The 16641-nt window shown below is 41.7% G+C and overlaps 1 protein-coding gene across 8 annotated transcripts in view; it reads left to right on the plus strand.

The window, feature by feature from the left end:
* The window catches only part of ralgapa1 (Ral GTPase activating protein catalytic subunit alpha 1), a 227405-nt gene that overhangs the window by 72144 nt on the left and 138620 nt on the right, over positions 1-16641 (plus strand). For 7 of the 8 annotated variants that reach the window (XM_067991491.1, XM_067991483.1, XM_067991490.1 and 4 more), the window contains 3 exons: positions 6602-6775; positions 10533-10685; positions 11041-11234. In XM_067991491.1, the coding sequence (XP_067847592.1) occupies positions 6602-6775; positions 10533-10685; positions 11041-11234 (521 nt within the window). The remainder of the gene's footprint in view (positions 1-6601; positions 6776-10532; positions 10686-11040; positions 11235-16641) is intronic. The other variant, XM_067991488.1, reaches the window with a different exon arrangement.

The raw sequence follows: 16641 nt of genomic DNA on the forward strand, positions 1-16641 counted from the left end.
TTTTAAAGCATGCTAGAATCCTATACAGAAGCTTTTGTGTGCCCACACTGGGAGTTTTTTGTCTGGTTTTGGTAAATGTACATGGTATCCGAGAAGGTTCAAATGAGAGGTACCTTAGGACTGATAGGTAGCCTTAGTTATCAGGAAAATGCTCCAAGAGTTAACTGTTTACAAATGCTTAAATGGGATAAGATTGAGATTTTAAAATGATGTGGGGATTGGGTTCAGTATGGCTGGATAACTTCTTTTAATTGGGAAGGGGTGGTATTAGAGGGCATGCATATCAAAATCTTAGGCAAAGAGTTAGGTTAGATGCTAGGAAGTATTTCTTTCACAGGGAGTAATTGCCGTCTGGAACATACTACTTAAACTTTGTAGATGGATATGGGCTTACTGAGTGAAGAGGACATTTCCAGTTATAGAAAGTAAGTCAGTAGTTAGCTGGGATGATGAGTAATGGGCTACCATCGTCTCCTGGGGCCTTCCTAGAATACCTGGGGGAGTCAGAAACGAATTTGAGTTTTCCCTAAATTATTTAATGGTGGTCTCTCCTTTTTGCCTCTTATGCGATTGCATGGTTAAGGGGTAGGTCAGTGGTGTACATGATTGCATCATATCCGGATGGCCTGATGGTCTTTTCCCATCCCTTTTGCATTTGAATATATTCAATAAATCAATTTATATGCCAGTCAGTTGAATAATTGCCATGCTCCCTCTTGAAGGGGGGAGACACGCTAGACCACCCCAGCCAGTGTACCCAGAAGAGTCTAATATTTTAAAGTTGAATGATGCTATTTAGTGGTCAGAAAGAATTGATATAAAACAACCGTGTGCTCAGCCTGAAAGCAGATGTTTTGATAAAGCTTGAGACATTCTGCAAATGATCTCCTGAAGGGTTGTTGTAAAGGTTTATAGCCTACCTAAAAATGTCAGCATTGGGATGGAAATGGAAGATTTAAACTTCCAGATCATAGAAAAATTAAAAGAAAATATTACAGAAGTGTGGAAAAAATGGAAACTACGCTTTAAATATACACAACAGCAGATTTAGGAAACAAAACAGACAAAATGCAGGTCAATACTTTGTGATAGTTGAGGAAACTCGAAGAGTGTGTAACATTGTTATATATGGTGAGGGAGATGATAAATAGAAACTGACTGTATTAATGGGTAAGTTTGAAGAGTATTTCACCTATCACAGAAATATAACTTACAAAGGCATAGGTTTAATACCAGGTTTCAAGCTCAGGGAAAGAACATTAATCAATATAAAAATAGTTCATAGCTTTTGAGTAAGGACCCCTCACAAACAGCTTTATTAAAGAAGTAATTGTAGTCTGTGTAATAAATGATTAAATTGTAGGCACTGAAAGAAGAATTTGGTATTGAAAGAAGCAATTGATATTTGCACGGCAGCAGAAGCCAGCAAAACACAGCTACAACAATTATGTAGTGGTAGTGCTATAAGTAATGAGTGGAGGAGAGTTGTTACTTCATACACAAAAATCAGATCTAGCTGGTCAACAACAGATTACAGATTGTAAATACTTTGGTAAATCGCATAGGAGAAGAAATGTTCAACTGTGTGTAAGATTTTAAAAAAGAAACAATTTTGCTAAAGTATGCAAAACCATTCTCAACTGTAATCTGGCCTTATGAAGCTGTTATGTTCATACACATCATCTTTTCCTAAAGACACATGCCGCAGTCTAGAATTTCAAATTGTGGTACAGCAAGTACCACAGTTTGATCAAAAGAATTGATGCAATCACTAACAATAAATGCCTAAATGTGACAGAAAAATTTACTGATGAGCTCGCTAGAATGACGAAACTTTGTTTAATAAAGAAAATCAAAGAACCAAACCCTGGCAGAAAGAGTTTCAGTTAACTGGGCCAGTTAACAAGTATGGCGTTCAGAAAATTCAGCAAAGACTACAGATTTAAACACAATCTCATCACCAAGCTACTCATAAACCAACGAGAAAGCTATTCAAATTGCGAAGAAACGTGTCAAAGAAAGCAACAGGTTAAGACACACAACTAACCCTGTTTAATTATCAAACATGCTAAGGGAGGTATGATGTTGCCAGCACAATTATTGATGGGATGGACTGTAGAATGCAAACAACGCTTCCACTTCTGACAACTACTTTGACCAGATATTATCAAAGGAGTTTCATAACAGCTTAACCACAATAAATGTAAGCAAACAATGTACAGTATTATGAATAAGGATCCTGGCCTTTTAAAACCACTGCTACCGGGAGATAAGGTGAGAGCGCAATCAAAATGAATAGAAACTAGCAATTAGTCAGCAAATGAGTGATTGATTAGCAAAGATCATATAAGAGCAGTTGATAAAACAGAATTGATCACTTCAAAACTTCTGAAAGGTTAGAGCTGGTGTGAAGAGCCAACAGAAGAAACTAAAAACATCAGGACAACAAACAAAACCTGAGATTGGAAAGAGTGAACTGGAACATAGGAACAGGAGTAGGCCATTTAGCCCCTCGTGCCTGCTCTGCCATTTGATAAGATCATTGGCTGATCTGTGATCTAACTCCATATGTCTCCCTTAATGCCTTTGGTTGCCAAAAAGCTATCTATCTCAGATTTAAATTCAGCAATTGAGCTGGTATCAATTGCTGTTTGCGGAAGAGAGTTCCAAACTTCTACCACCCTTTGTGTGTAGAAATGTTTTCTAATCTCGCTCCTGAAAGGTCTGGCTCTAATTTTTAGACTGTGTCCCCACTCCTAGAATCCCCAACCAGCGGAAATAGTTTCTCTCTATCCACCCTATCTGTTCCCCTTAATATCTTATAAACTTCGATCAGATCACCCCTTAACCTTCGAAACTCCAGAGAATACAACCCCAATTTGTATAAACTCTCCTCGTAACTTAACCCTTGAAGTCCGGGTATCATTCTAGTAAACCTACGCTGCACTCCCTCCAAGGCCAGTATGTCCTTCCGAAGGTGCGGTGCCCAGAACTGCTCACAGTACTGCAGGTGTGGTCTAACCAGGGTTTTGTATAGCTACAGCATAACTTCTGCCCCCTTGTACTCCAGTCCTCTAGATATAAAGGCCAGCATTCCATTAGCCGCCTTGATTATTTTCTGCACCTGTTCATGACACTTCAATGATCTATGTACCTGAACCCCTAGGTCCCTTTGGACATCCACTGTTTTTAACTTTTTACCATTTAGAAAGTACCCTGTTCTATCCTGTTTTGATCCAAAGTGAATGACCTCACATTTGTCTACATTGAATTCCATTTGCCACAGTTTTGCCCATTCACCTAATCTATCAATATCGCTTTGTAATTTTATGTGTTCATCTACACGGCTTACAATGCCACCAATCTTTGTGTCATCGGCAAACTTAGATATGAGACTTTCTATGCCTTCATCTAAGTCATTAATAAATATTGTGAATAATTGAGGCCCCAAGACAGATCCCTGCGGGAATGGAGATACTCAACCAGAATACAAAAGCCACCTGATAGATTAGAATTATAGTTTACCTTTATGATAAAATGTAATAATCTTCATGTATAATTTTATGTTCATTTGTATTCTGAGTTTTTAAAATAGAGTTGCCTGAAGGAAAGTAAAACGTAAAGATAAGAAGTTATGTAGAACCATCTAGTGGTCAACGATTGGATTGACACAAAAACATCATCTGCCCAGCCCTGAAGCAGACATTTTGAATAAAGCTTGACACATGCTGCAATCTGCCTCTGGAGAGAAGCTGATCAAATTGGTGACAAACCTTCAACAGGGTTCACCTGATAATTTCTCTATTATTGCACAAGCAGCTCAGAATGGAAATCCTTTGATGGGGAGGAGGAAGACGACCATAAGGATGGCATATTTAACCAAAGTTTCAGATTTACAGAAGCCATCACTGTGGGTGGCTCAAAACCTGAATATAGTCTGATCCGTAGAACCTTTTCTACAGATCTTTTAGAGATCACCGCCTGTAACTTTCATATGGTTTCTTATGCCCACTTTCCTTTGGGCTGCGGTTATGGGTATCTATACTGACACATGAGTGTTATTAGGATCAATCCTAAAAATAGATCAAGGAGTCAGTAGAACTATTTTACAGTAACTGAGTTGAAGATTGGGAGGGGTGGCTTTCCAGGTTCTTTCCAGGCATGGGAAACTCGCTATGCACAATATGAATCCTGAACTTCCAGCTGCATCTTAAAGTATGATTGCATTTCATTGTACAAATATAGCTGCAAGGGTTCAATTAGGTTGGATGTGGCCTGGCCCACTGGACAAACTGTATTTCTCATTGAAGACCAGATGCAGACTGCTGTGCTACAGTGACAGTTTACCCCTTAGGCTTGCTGAAGTCCATGGCATTTGCTTTGCAGCATGGCATGATTTCATCTAGTGTTACTCCAATAGAGTAACCACAGCAATGACTTCAAACAGCTTTTGCCAGGAACTACATATTTGATGCCTAGATGGAAGAATTACTGCAAGCTTTTAAGAAACTTCACAGGAAATTGCAAAAAAAACTTCAGCAAAGGCCCAAGTGTTTCTCATTCAACTGATGAGCCATTGACCAAGCCCAATACAGTAACAGCCCTTTTATGCCACATTGTGGGGCTTCTGAGTTCTGTACTGTAAAATGGCCCATTGCTTGGGCTTGGGATCAACACCAAGCAGACCTCTGCTAAAAGACTCCCACCAGAGTTCATCTTGAGGTTTCAGCCGTCTTCCAGTCTCCCAGCAATGACTTGCGGGATACTCCCCAACTACGTTGTTAGCATTAGTTTCAGCATGTAGAATTCGTAAACTGCAAGCCTTTATTCTAGGTTGGCTGTATTTGATTTCACATTCTGACTGGGTGGGTTTTAGAACCAACCCAAAGGTCCTACCAAACATTTCCCGGGTTCAGTTGGGCCCTTGTTTTTATCTACTGCCACACCAATCTGAAGTAAGACATCATTTTCATTATTTAAAAAGTCATAGAGCACCAGGTTACTGTTTGACTCGTACAAAGTAATTTTAGACGTTCCAACTATCAGTTTGTTAGCTAAGATCTGACCGAAACTGGTGTCTGAACAGTGGATAGCTAAATAAAGGCTTGAGTGCTTTCTATACAAGGGTAAGTTAAAGGTCATTCAACGGTTGCCTCTAGGGCACTTCTGTCAGATTCTGATTGCAAAGCTACTACATAGAGTAATCCACACGCTATGTCTAGATTTGATCTAGTATTATGTCTGCATGCAATTATATCTTTGTCAGATCTGTGGCAGCAGTTGGCATTATGGCTGCTCTGCAGGGGCCTCCCATCCCTCTCCCCTAATTGGTATTACTTTGGTATATTCACATGGTGTGGATAGAAAGCTTAAATAGAAAAAAAGGATAATTATTCCCATTGTACAGTCGTCTTCAAATGTTATGCATCTTCCACAAGATCCTACTGAACCACCCTCTCAGGTCTTGTGGTGGCGTAGGTCTTGGGATTTGCCCGTTAGTTTCTGTTTGTTTATCTTCGGGTTGAAATGAACTGACATGCTGCATTTCCTGGTGCTTTATAGCATATGTCAACAGGAGATCATGTGCAATACCATGATATTTTTATGTCTGCACCAAAAATGTGGTTTCCTTAGAATATCCTAATGTGCTTGCTAAGAATTTGGTTCTGGTTCTGGGAAAATCAATCAACCTAGGATTTACTCCTATAGTGTCTGGAAGATGTATATCATTTGATGCATGAAAAAAGATCCTCCAAGCTAGATGGTCTTTCTGTAGCAATAAGTTCTATTCCCTAATGAGCACAAAATTCACTGACCTTTTTGGTAAAGGAGAGAGAGAAATGCTGAGGTGCATTTTATGGCAAATATTTTCTCCAAATGCCGTATATGTAGGTTTGTCATCAGTTTCTCAGAGGTTTTACCATTCAGTTCGTTACAAATAATATTACTGTATCATAAGCTCTGTTGCAGAAATTAAGGAAAATCTGCATTATGTGGATTAGTTCAGGAAATTGGATTTTTTAAAAATCTGCTAGTCTAAAACATCAATTTCCAGTTAAGGAGTTTTGCATCTGCTTCTCTGTTTAGCTCAACTTATGGAGCTGTTCTCAGTGATATGCTGAACTGGCTGTTGGAACTGGTTTTCCAAAAATTTTCTACTAGAACAATAGTATTCTTCACGTCGTTCCCCTCATTTGCTTCTCACCCCACCCACCCCCCAAAAAAAACTTTATCCAGTCAACTGGAGTAAGGAAACAAAAGAAAGTAAAGAATTGGGTTAAAAAATTTGCTAAAACTTGAACTTTTTAAAGAGAATTCTGATTGACCTCTCAGAATGAACGTCTGTATGTTCAGAATACCAGCTGAGCTATTTTGTTTATTTTTGTATGTGATTTTTGGGTTTATGAAAGAAAAATTAACATTTTGCAAATATTTTTGCATTCATTTTTAGTTTTTTATTTCCTTTTGCATCTCTAGAAAGTATAAATTTTGGCTGCTTTTTTTGACTGATTTGCACAACCTTCTCAATCATACTTCCCCAGGATTTCTTTTTGCTTAAAAAGGGGGTTCATAATAGTCATCATTCTTGGTTCTATTATAGGCTTTAGCTTTGGCAGTGAAACCATTTCTACCGTATACACTGAAGCAGATCCAGGACCACCACGGCAAACTGCTGAGGAGCAAGAATTGGCGAGTTTAACTGCAATGCACATTGATTCCGAAACTAGCAGCCTCAATCTGCAAACCACTTCTGCTGACACAGTTACAATCACAGGTGTGTTGTGCTTGCTGAGGAAAGGTAAAAGTCAGCTGTTGACTTGTTAACTGTCCTATTCCATTGCTTCTTTTGTCTTTAGTTCTAGAGAGCATCTGTTTTTATCCTTGCCACTCCTCTGTGGTAAAACATTGCAGTCATGATGTGGAGATGCCGGTGATGGACTGGGGTTGACAATTGTAAACAATTTTACAACACCAAGTTATAGTCCAGCAATTTTATTTTAAATTCACAAGCTTTCGGAGGCTTCCTCCTTCGTCAGGTGAACGATGTGAAAATGAAATCCTCGAAATGAAATCGCATTTATAATTCACAGAACAATGCTTGGTGATTACAGACAGTTTTTTCAACTGCCCGTTGCCAAGGCAATCAGTGTGCAGACAGACAGGTGTTACCTGCCAGGTCTCAGAATATACAAATCACCAAAAAAAAAACAACAAACAAAAAAAAAACAGAGATAGAGAGGTAGAAACATAGAAAAGACAGCAACTGACCCGTTATATTAAAAACAGATAACATTTGTTCGCTGGTGGGGTAACGTGTAGCGTGACATGAACCCAAGATCCCGGTTGAGGCCGTCCTCATGGGTGCGGAACTTGGCTATCAATTTCTGCTCGACGATTTTGCGTTGTCGTGTGTCTCGAAGGCCACCTTGGAGTACGCTTACCCGAAGGTCGGTGGATGAATGTCCATGACTGCTGAAGTGTTCCCCGACTGGGAGGGAACCCTCCTGTTTGGCGATTGTTGCGCGGTGTCCGTTCATCCGTTGTCGCAGCGTCTGCATGGTCTCGCCAGTGTACCATGCTCTGGGGCATCCTTTCCTGCAACGTATGAGGTAGACAAGGTTGGCCGAGTCACAGGAGTATGAACCATGCACCTGGTGGGTGGTGTCCTCTCGTGTGATGGTGGTATCTGTGTCGATGATCTGGCATGTCTTGCAGAGGTTACCGTGGCAGGGTTGTGTGGTGTTGTGGACGCTGTTCTCTTGAAAGCTAGGTAATTTGCTGCGAACGATGGTCTGTTTGAGGTTGGGTGGCTGTTTAAAGGCGAGTAGTGGAGGTGTGGGGATGGCCATAGCGAGGTGTTTGTCCTCATTGATGACATGTTGAAGGCTGCGGAGAACATGGCGTAGTTTCTCTGCGCCATGTTCTCCGCGGAGAAACTACGCCATGTTCTCCGCAGCCTTCAACATGTCATCAATGAGGACAAACACCTCGCTATGGCCATCCCCACACCTCCACTACTCGCCTTTAAACAGCCACCCAACCTCAAACAGACCATCGTTCGCAGCAAATTACCTAGCTTTCAAGAGAACAGCGTCCACGACGCCACACAACCCTGCCACGGTAACCTCTGCAAGACATGCCAGACCATCGACACAGATACCACCATCACACGAGAGGACACCACCCACCAGGTGCATGGTTCATACTCCTGTGACTCGGCCAACGTTGTCTACCTCATACGTTGCAGGAAAGGATGCCCCAGAGCATGGTACATTGGCGAGACCATGCAGACGCTGCGACAACGGATGAACGGACACCGCGCAACAATCGCCAAACAGGAGGGTTCCCTCCCAGTCGGGGAACACTTCAGCAGTCATGGACATTCATCCACCGACCTTCGGGTAAGCGTACTCCAAGGCGGCCTTCGAGATACACGACAACGCAAGATCGTCGAGCAGAAATTGATAGCCAAGTTCCGCACCCATGAGGACGGCCTCAACCGGGATCTTGGGTTCATGTCACGCTACACGTAACCCCACCAGCGAACAAATGTTATCTGTTTTTAATATAACGGGTCAGTTGCTGTCTTTTCTATGTTTCTACCTCTCTATCTCTGGTTTTTTTTTGTTTGTTGTTTTTTTTTGGTGATTTGTATATTCTGAGACCTGGCAGGTAACACCTGTCTGTCTGCACACTGATTGCCTTGGCAACGGGCAGTTGAAAAAACTGTCTGTAATCACCAAGCATTGTTCTGTGAATTATAAATGCGATTTCATTTCGAGGATTTCATTTCCACATCGTTCACCTGACGAAGGAGGAAGCCTCCGAAAGCTTGTGAATTTAAAATAAAATTGCTGGACTATAACTTGGTGTTGTAAAATTGTTTACAATTGTAAAACATTGCAGTATTTTTCCTCCGTTATATAGAAGCTTGTTGCTGCAGCAGTCAGATTTCTCAGGAGAGGTAAATTATCCAGACTGCTAGTCTGCAATGTGCATGCAGTCATCCAACCATTGTAAAGCTAATTCAAGAGTATAGGGGGAATGTTATCACTGTTAGAAATTGAATTATTCCAGAGCAAAGCAGGCACTGAAGTTTATAGTCAACCTCCTGTGCCACACTGGAACAATGCAGATTCAGTATTCCCAGTCAACAGCATGCCCAATCCAGTTGACCTCCAGTATTGCCTCACTATTTAGGATGGAATAATTGTAGCAAATTGTTGCTGGTCATCTACTGACAGATTCTTGGGAATAGGTTGTTTGCCTTGTCAGCCACAGGAGGCTAGAGTAAGATCTCTGCAATGGGAGTATAAAATTATTTTCTTTCTATCAGGAAAAAGTATGGCAGAAGGCCGTTATGGTGTACAAGCAATGGAAACTTTGTTAAAAAAACTGTGATGTGGAGATGCCGGTGATGGACTGGGGTGGACAAATGTAAGGAATCTTACAACACCAGGTTATAGTCCAACAATTTTATTTTTAAATCACAAGCTTTCGGAGATTATCCCCTTCGTCAGGTGAGTGAAGGGGATAATCTCCTGACGAAGGGGATAATCTCCGAAAGCTTGTGATTTCAAAATAAAATTGTTGGACTATAACCTGGTGGTGTAAGATTCCTTACATTAAAAAAACTGAACTGAGTTCTGGAGACTGCATAATTACAGTAGCATTGATCATTTTGGGATGTATGTAGATTTTGGTGCAGCTGAGTATTATGGGAGTGAACTCTGGCAAAGTATTAAATTGCACACTGACCTGCCTGTTTGTCTTGAATCAGTTTTGGAAAAGGCTGCTAAATCAAGCTCAATGCTCTGGGTGAACACTCCCATCTTTTGGGAAGGGCATCCTCTATTAATTCAATTGTACAGTGATAACTTTTGGTTGTGGAGAAATCTGGCCCAGATCATGTTACTTTCCTGTATGAAAACAGAAATACAAACTTATCATTATAACCCCTCTGCCTTATTGCTCTCAATACATCATACCAGCACTGTTTAAGCTGGATAAGTTGCAGTTTTGTAGTAAATAAGATACCAAACGCAACACATTTTGAAGACTATTTTGTTAGGAATTAAGTGGGACCAGTATTTATCAAACTTACAAACTGGCTAACATGGCCCAAAATGGACCAGCGCACTATTTCCATTGAATTTGAGCACAATTAGTTAAATCTTCTGCACTAAAGTAAAAGAATAATGTCTTGTAGTAAATTGCAACATTATAAACTGAATTTCTCTAGAATAAAGCCAGATGGATTGAGAGATTTGTGACACAAAATTTTGTTGATGAATAGACTTGAAATTGAAAGAAAATGAAACTGCTTTAAAATAGCACTTGTCAAAACACAGGCAGGACTCTCTTGATCTCTGTTATATGCACAAACAGTGGTCCAGTAGAGGTTTTAATTATGTAGTTTTAATATTTCATGTTTTTTTTATAGGGGTTATTGTTTGTACTTTATGGGTTATTACATTCAGTCTTTGTCTCCTATTGTTGTCGTCTTAGTCACTTTTTAAAAATTCTTTCAGGCTCTGAGAGTGCTTCTCCAACCCATTCAAACACATGCTCAAGATCTCAGACACCTTCTCCATCCACTTTGAATGCTTATCATGTGGAGCAAAAAGATTTACCACTGGATGAAAAACTTCACCATTCAGTCTTACAGACTCCAGATGACTTGGGTATTGCTTACACAGTTAATTCACTTAAAGTTGAATATGGAGCTTGTTCCAAACTTTTAACCTTGATCCCATAAAGGAAACCGCTAATATGAGGCACAATAAGCAACATATATATGACTACCTTTTGTACGAGCTGTTTGACACTCAAGACACTCACTAAAGAGGCTGTTGTGTGATAACTTTTACCTGACTACAAGAGCTTTACACAATTTTAATTGTATTGGTGACATTTTCAGGAAATTAAAAATTTGATTTTATGTATCTTTATTGTATACATATGTTTTGAGGTTGAATTCAAACTATTTTTAAATTTACTATAAGTGCATATTGCCTGTTTAAATTTTATATTGAGCAGAAAATAGTGAGTTTCCAAATGAAGATTGCAGTGTGATGGCAGGAGGGAGTCTCAAAGGATGGCATGAAGATGTTGCTACAGTTATGTGGAGACGAATGCTTGGCATTTTAGGAGATGTCAACTGCATTAAGGATCCTGAAATTCATGCACAAGTCTTTGACTATTTGTGCGAACTATGGCAGAATTTGGCCAAGGTAAGCAGTTGACTTAATTTTGCTTGTAATGGTTAATATGACAACTGTGGAATCAACTTTCCACATGCATGATTCTTGATATTTTGTGTGTACCCTTTATAAATACATAGAAAATAAGTAGTGCACAGCAGTGATTTATGGATGGAAAAACTATAATAGGAACCCAAGTTATGTGATTTAATTTTGCAGAGGCAGGTTGAAATGTGGATTCGTACAGCCCAGATGCCAGTTGAAGCAGTTGGCTGCCTGATTTTGTACATCATCACCAGTATTTAGTTTTCAGCTCTGATGGGTGGAATAGGAGAAAGCGGAAACTACCTGAGAGCAGAACCAGTTCAGGCTAAGCTTGGAGCATAGATTACTGAAAAGTAAAGCGAAAAGGAAAGGGAGCTGCACCGGGTTGGGATAGTGCTCTTAATGGGCTGCTACAGTGTTAAAATTGGATAGCCATGTGGTGAAGTATAGAATACTAGAACCTGGTCTTTAGTTGCTTCCAAGCCTTTATTCAGAGATTCCCCTGACACACACACACACCACACCCAAGCTAAGCTCTCCTTGAGAAAAGATACAAGAGTCCCCAGTTGATACCCACCACCTGAATACAATTAACACTAATTGATGTAAATCATACAATTAACATACAGGACCTGTACTGTCTTATGAAGAGATTGAAATATGTTTGTGCTTTAATTGTGCAGGGTTTGTACCAGGATAATGGAAGTACTTAGTCTTGTGGTGAAATATATCATCCAGTAAATTGCATGTGGTGTAACATTAAAACAGTTTACTGCACTGATGGAAGGGGATGGCAGGTATCTTGAGACTGACATTGACTGTGACAGTCACTGGTGTTGGATATGGAGTCAGTTATGTTTGTGGTCTCTGAAGTGACTAGTTCAACAGGTGACACACATACTTGATCATATTCTATACATAATAGGTTGACTAGAGCCTAGATTTTGTATTTTTCTTTTTGCCCTTGGTAGATCACAATGTTCTGAAAATCTTCTTGCAGGTTGCAATTCTATAGTTTTTAACAAGGTCTTTCCAGGACTCAATAGGGATGCAACAACCCCTCAGATGGCCTTTCAGGGTATCCTTGCAGTACTTTAGCTAGCCATCCAAAGTTTGCCACCTTTTCGACTGACTGTAAAAGACTGCTTTAGGCAACCTGTCCTTGTCCATTCTGACCTTTTTGCCAGTCTATCATGGTTTCTGTCCTCTGGTATTTGTTGTGGACTGTGCTTTGTTGTTGTTATCCAGGCTTGTCACAGAATCATGTGGAGGCATTACATGAAATCTGCCAACATCTTTGTAACTAGTACATTTCACCACATGTAGAACTTTACAAAAATAGTCACGGCTGTATGGTAAACTTTTATCTTCATCTTCAGACAGATACCAGCTTATTCCACACTCACTTTCTCAGTCTACTGGAAGCAGTGATGTGGAGATGCCGGTGATGGACTGGGGTGGACAAATGTAAGGAATCTTACAACACCAGGTTATAGTCCAACAATTTTATTTTAAAATCACAAGCTTTCGGAGATTATCCCCTTCATCAGGTGAATGAGTGAAAGGTTCTCAAATCGCATATCTTATATTAGGCTGGGACACCATCACACCAATCAAAAGGTGTCGTTGGTGTTCAAACAGGCCAGTCACGGAGAACAGTACGTCCCAGTACACTGAATATACATTGTGTCAATTACACAGACAGAGAGAAAGAGACCCAAATGGCAGAGAGGAGAGAGTATTAAAAACAGGTAACTTTTTTTTCCCTTTTGCTGGTGGGGTTACGTGTAGCGTGACATGAACCCAAGATCCCGGTTGAGGCCGTCCTCATGGATGCGGAACTTGGCTATCAACTTCTGCTCGACGATTTTGCGTTGTCGTGTGTCTCGAAGGCCGTCTTGGAGAACGCTTACCCGAAGATCGGTGGCTGAATGACCTTGACTGCTAAAGTGTTCCCCCACTGGGAGGGAACCCTCCTGTCTGGCGATTGTTGACGGTGTCCGTTCATCCATTATCGCAGTGTCTGCATGGTCTCGCCAATGTACCATGCTCCGGGGCATCCTTTCCTGCAACATATGAGGTAGACAACGTTGGCCGAGTCACAGGAGTATGAACCATGTACCTGGTGGGTGGTGTCCTCTCGTGTGTTGGTGGTATCCGTGTCAATGATCTGGCATGTCTTGCAGAGGTTGCCGTGGCAGGGTTGTGTGGTGTCGTGGACGCTGTTCTCCTGAAACAGCGTCCACGACACCACACAACCCTGCCACGGCAACCTCTGCAAGACATGCCAGATCATCGACACGGATACCACCATCACACGAGAGGACACCACCCACCAGGTACATGGTTCATACTCCTGTGACTCGGCCAACGTTGTCTACCTCATATGTTGCAGGAAAGGATGCCCCGGAGCATGGTACATTGGCGAGACCATGCAGACACTGCGACAACGGATGAACGGACACCGCGCAGCAATCGCCAGACAGGAGGGTTCCCTCCCAGTGGGGGAACACTTTAGCAGTCAAGGACATTCAGCCACCGATCTTCGGGTAAGCGTTCTCCAAGGCGGCCTTCGAGACACACGACAACGCAAAATCGTCGAGCAGAAGTTGATAGCCAAGTTCCGCACCCATGAGGACGGCCTCAACCGGGATCTTGGGTTCATGTCACGCTACACGTAACCCCACCAGCAAAAGGGAAAAAAAAGTTATTTGTTTTTAATACTTTGTCTGTGTCTGTCTCTGTCTGTCTGTCTGTCTCTCTCTGTCTCTCTCTCTGTCTCTGTCTCTCTCTCTGTCTGTGTGTCTCTATCTCTCTGCCTCTCTCTCTCTCTCTGCCTCTCTCTCTCTCTCTGCCTCTCTCTCTGCCTCTCTCTCTCTCTCTCTGCCTCTCTCTCTCTCTCTCTCTCTCTGCCTCTCTCTCTCTCTCTGCCTCTCTCTCTCTCTCTCTCTCTCTCTCTCTCTCTCTCTCTCTCTCTCTCACTGCCTCTCTCTCTCTCTCACTGCCTCTCTCTCTCTCTCTGCCTCTCTCTCTCTCTGCCTCTCTCTCTCTCTGCCTCTCTCTCTCTCTCTCTCTCTGCCTCTCTCTCTCTCTCTGCCTCTCCCTCTCTCTCTCTCTGCCTCTCCCTCTCTCTCTCTCTGCCTCTCTCTCTCTCTGCCTCTCCCTCTCTCTCTCTCTGCCTCTCCCTCTCTCTCTCTCTCTGCCTCTCCCTCTCTCTCTCTGCCTCTCTCCTCTCTCTCTCTCTGCCTCTCTCCTCTCTCTCTCTCTGCCTCTCTCCTCTCTCTCTCTCTCTGCCTCTCTCTTCTCTCTCTCTCTCTGCCTCTCTCCTCTCTCTCTCTCTCTGCCTCTCTCCTCTCTCTCTCTCTCTGCCTCTCTCTCTCTCTCTCTCTCTGCCTCTCTCTCTCTCTCTCTCTGCCTCTCCCTCTCTCTCTCTCTGCCTCTCTCCTCTCTCTCTCTCCTCTCTCTCTCTCTGCCTCTCTCCTCTCTCTCTCTGCCTCTCTCCTCTCTCTCCTCTCTCTCTGTGTAATTGACACAATGTATATTCAGTGTACTGGGACGTACTGTTCTCCGTGACTGGCCTGTTTGAACACCAACGACACCTTTTGATTGGTGTGATGGTGTCCCAGCCTAATATAAGATATGCGATTTGAGAACCTTTTACTCATTCACCTGACGAAGGGGATAATCTCCGAAAGCTTGTGATTTTAAAATAAAATTGTTGGACTATAACCTGGTGTTGTAAGATTCCTTACTGGAAGCAGAGCTAGCCTTTTTGATACCAAGTGATACATTTTGGTCAATTGTTGCATTAGTGGAAAGTGTGCCACATGTGTGGGAAATGTAGCATTGGGTTCAACTACATCACTCATCACTATCATATCAGGGTACAGATGGTGAGGTGTTAGCTGGGGCTGAACCTTGATTTTGTTCAAGCTGATAAGTCCGTCTTGTTTCATTGAGGCTTCAAAGTGTTACGTAATGACCTAGAGATTTGGGTCAATATGGATGCAATCATTGGCAAAAAGAGTTCCTTTTTGACTTTGATCTTTATTAGATTAAAGACCTTTCCACTTGTTTTTAACCTTGATGCAATATTGGTGTCTAGGTTAGTGGTCACGTCCTTGCATTTGGCTGTAAAAATGGTCTGAAAAGGCTGGATGGTAAGCACAGCCTTTGCACCTTTTGAAGAACAAATTGGAGACGTCTTCATTGGCAATTACTCTGCCCATCCTCCCCACCTTCAATTGATATACAATTTTGGTGAACTTGGCTAGGGAACCAAACTCGTCTTGATGTCGCCAGAGGCCCTCTGAGCTCATTGTATCAAAAGCCTTAGTTAGGACTACAGAGACCATGCATAGATTCATGTTTTTTTTTGTTGATGAAATTCTTCTGGGATCTGCCCAGTTACAAAGAACATATTAAGAGTCCTTCATTTAGAGTGAAATTCACATTGCAGTTTAAATTGTTGGCAAAGAATTCTTGTTGAAGAATTTCACTCCAATGGATAGAAGAAATGTGCATGGCTACAAGCTGATCTTTCACTTTCTTTTAGTCTTACAGCGGTGATGTCTTCCATTCACTTAAGGCTGCAAGTATCCAACTTGTAGTATGTTACTTCTCTCTAAATGAGAGCTGTGTGATGTAATAGATGATTGTTGTTTGGATTTTCTTGAAATTTTCTCTTCCTCCCCTTCTGCCTAAAGGTATCGACTCCTTGCTTGGGTATGGTGTCACAGTCACCCTCTGTACAATGCTTAAGTCCCTATTATTTATGTGTTATCATTGACAGTAATATTGGCAGACTACTTAATTACAGGTGCCAAAACAGCTAAGTCCAATCTTGTGTTCACCTGACATCCATGCATCCTCATCCAGCAGCGATAGCAATCAGAAGAGGCCGTTTTTTCTTTTCCCCATTCCTAACCTAGAGAAGCTGAGGACAGTTGTAGCACTTCTGCTGCAACTCCGGATGAGATCACCGAGCTCAGTGGTCAAACCCAGTGTGTATGGCTAAGTTGCTCGCTGGATAAACTTCCTGAGCCATGAGGCTCAGGTTTTCATCCAGGAGTGTCATACATTCCATTTTGCAAAGGTGAGTAGTTGTTTGGACTTTGACTACATGATTGAGGTGCCTGATTAATTATCTTAATCTGATAATTTGCTTATCAGATTAAGAACAAGTGGACAACGTTCACAGCACTTACTTTCTAAGACCTTCTCTATTAGAGTGAGCAGTGTGAGCCTAAAAAGGACTGTTCAGCCACACAGGATGTTGCTTTTTTTTAAATTCTTTTTATTAATTCTTGGTTTGTGAGAGATGCTGGCAAGGCCACATTTATTGCCCATTTCTAGTTTCCATGAGGACATGGTGTTGGATCTTCTTGAAACT

Source organism: Heptranchias perlo, chromosome 10 (genome assembly GCF_035084215.1).
Source record: "Heptranchias perlo isolate sHepPer1 chromosome 10, sHepPer1.hap1, whole genome shotgun sequence".
Lineage (NCBI taxonomy): Eukaryota > Metazoa > Chordata > Chondrichthyes > Hexanchiformes > Hexanchidae > Heptranchias > Heptranchias perlo.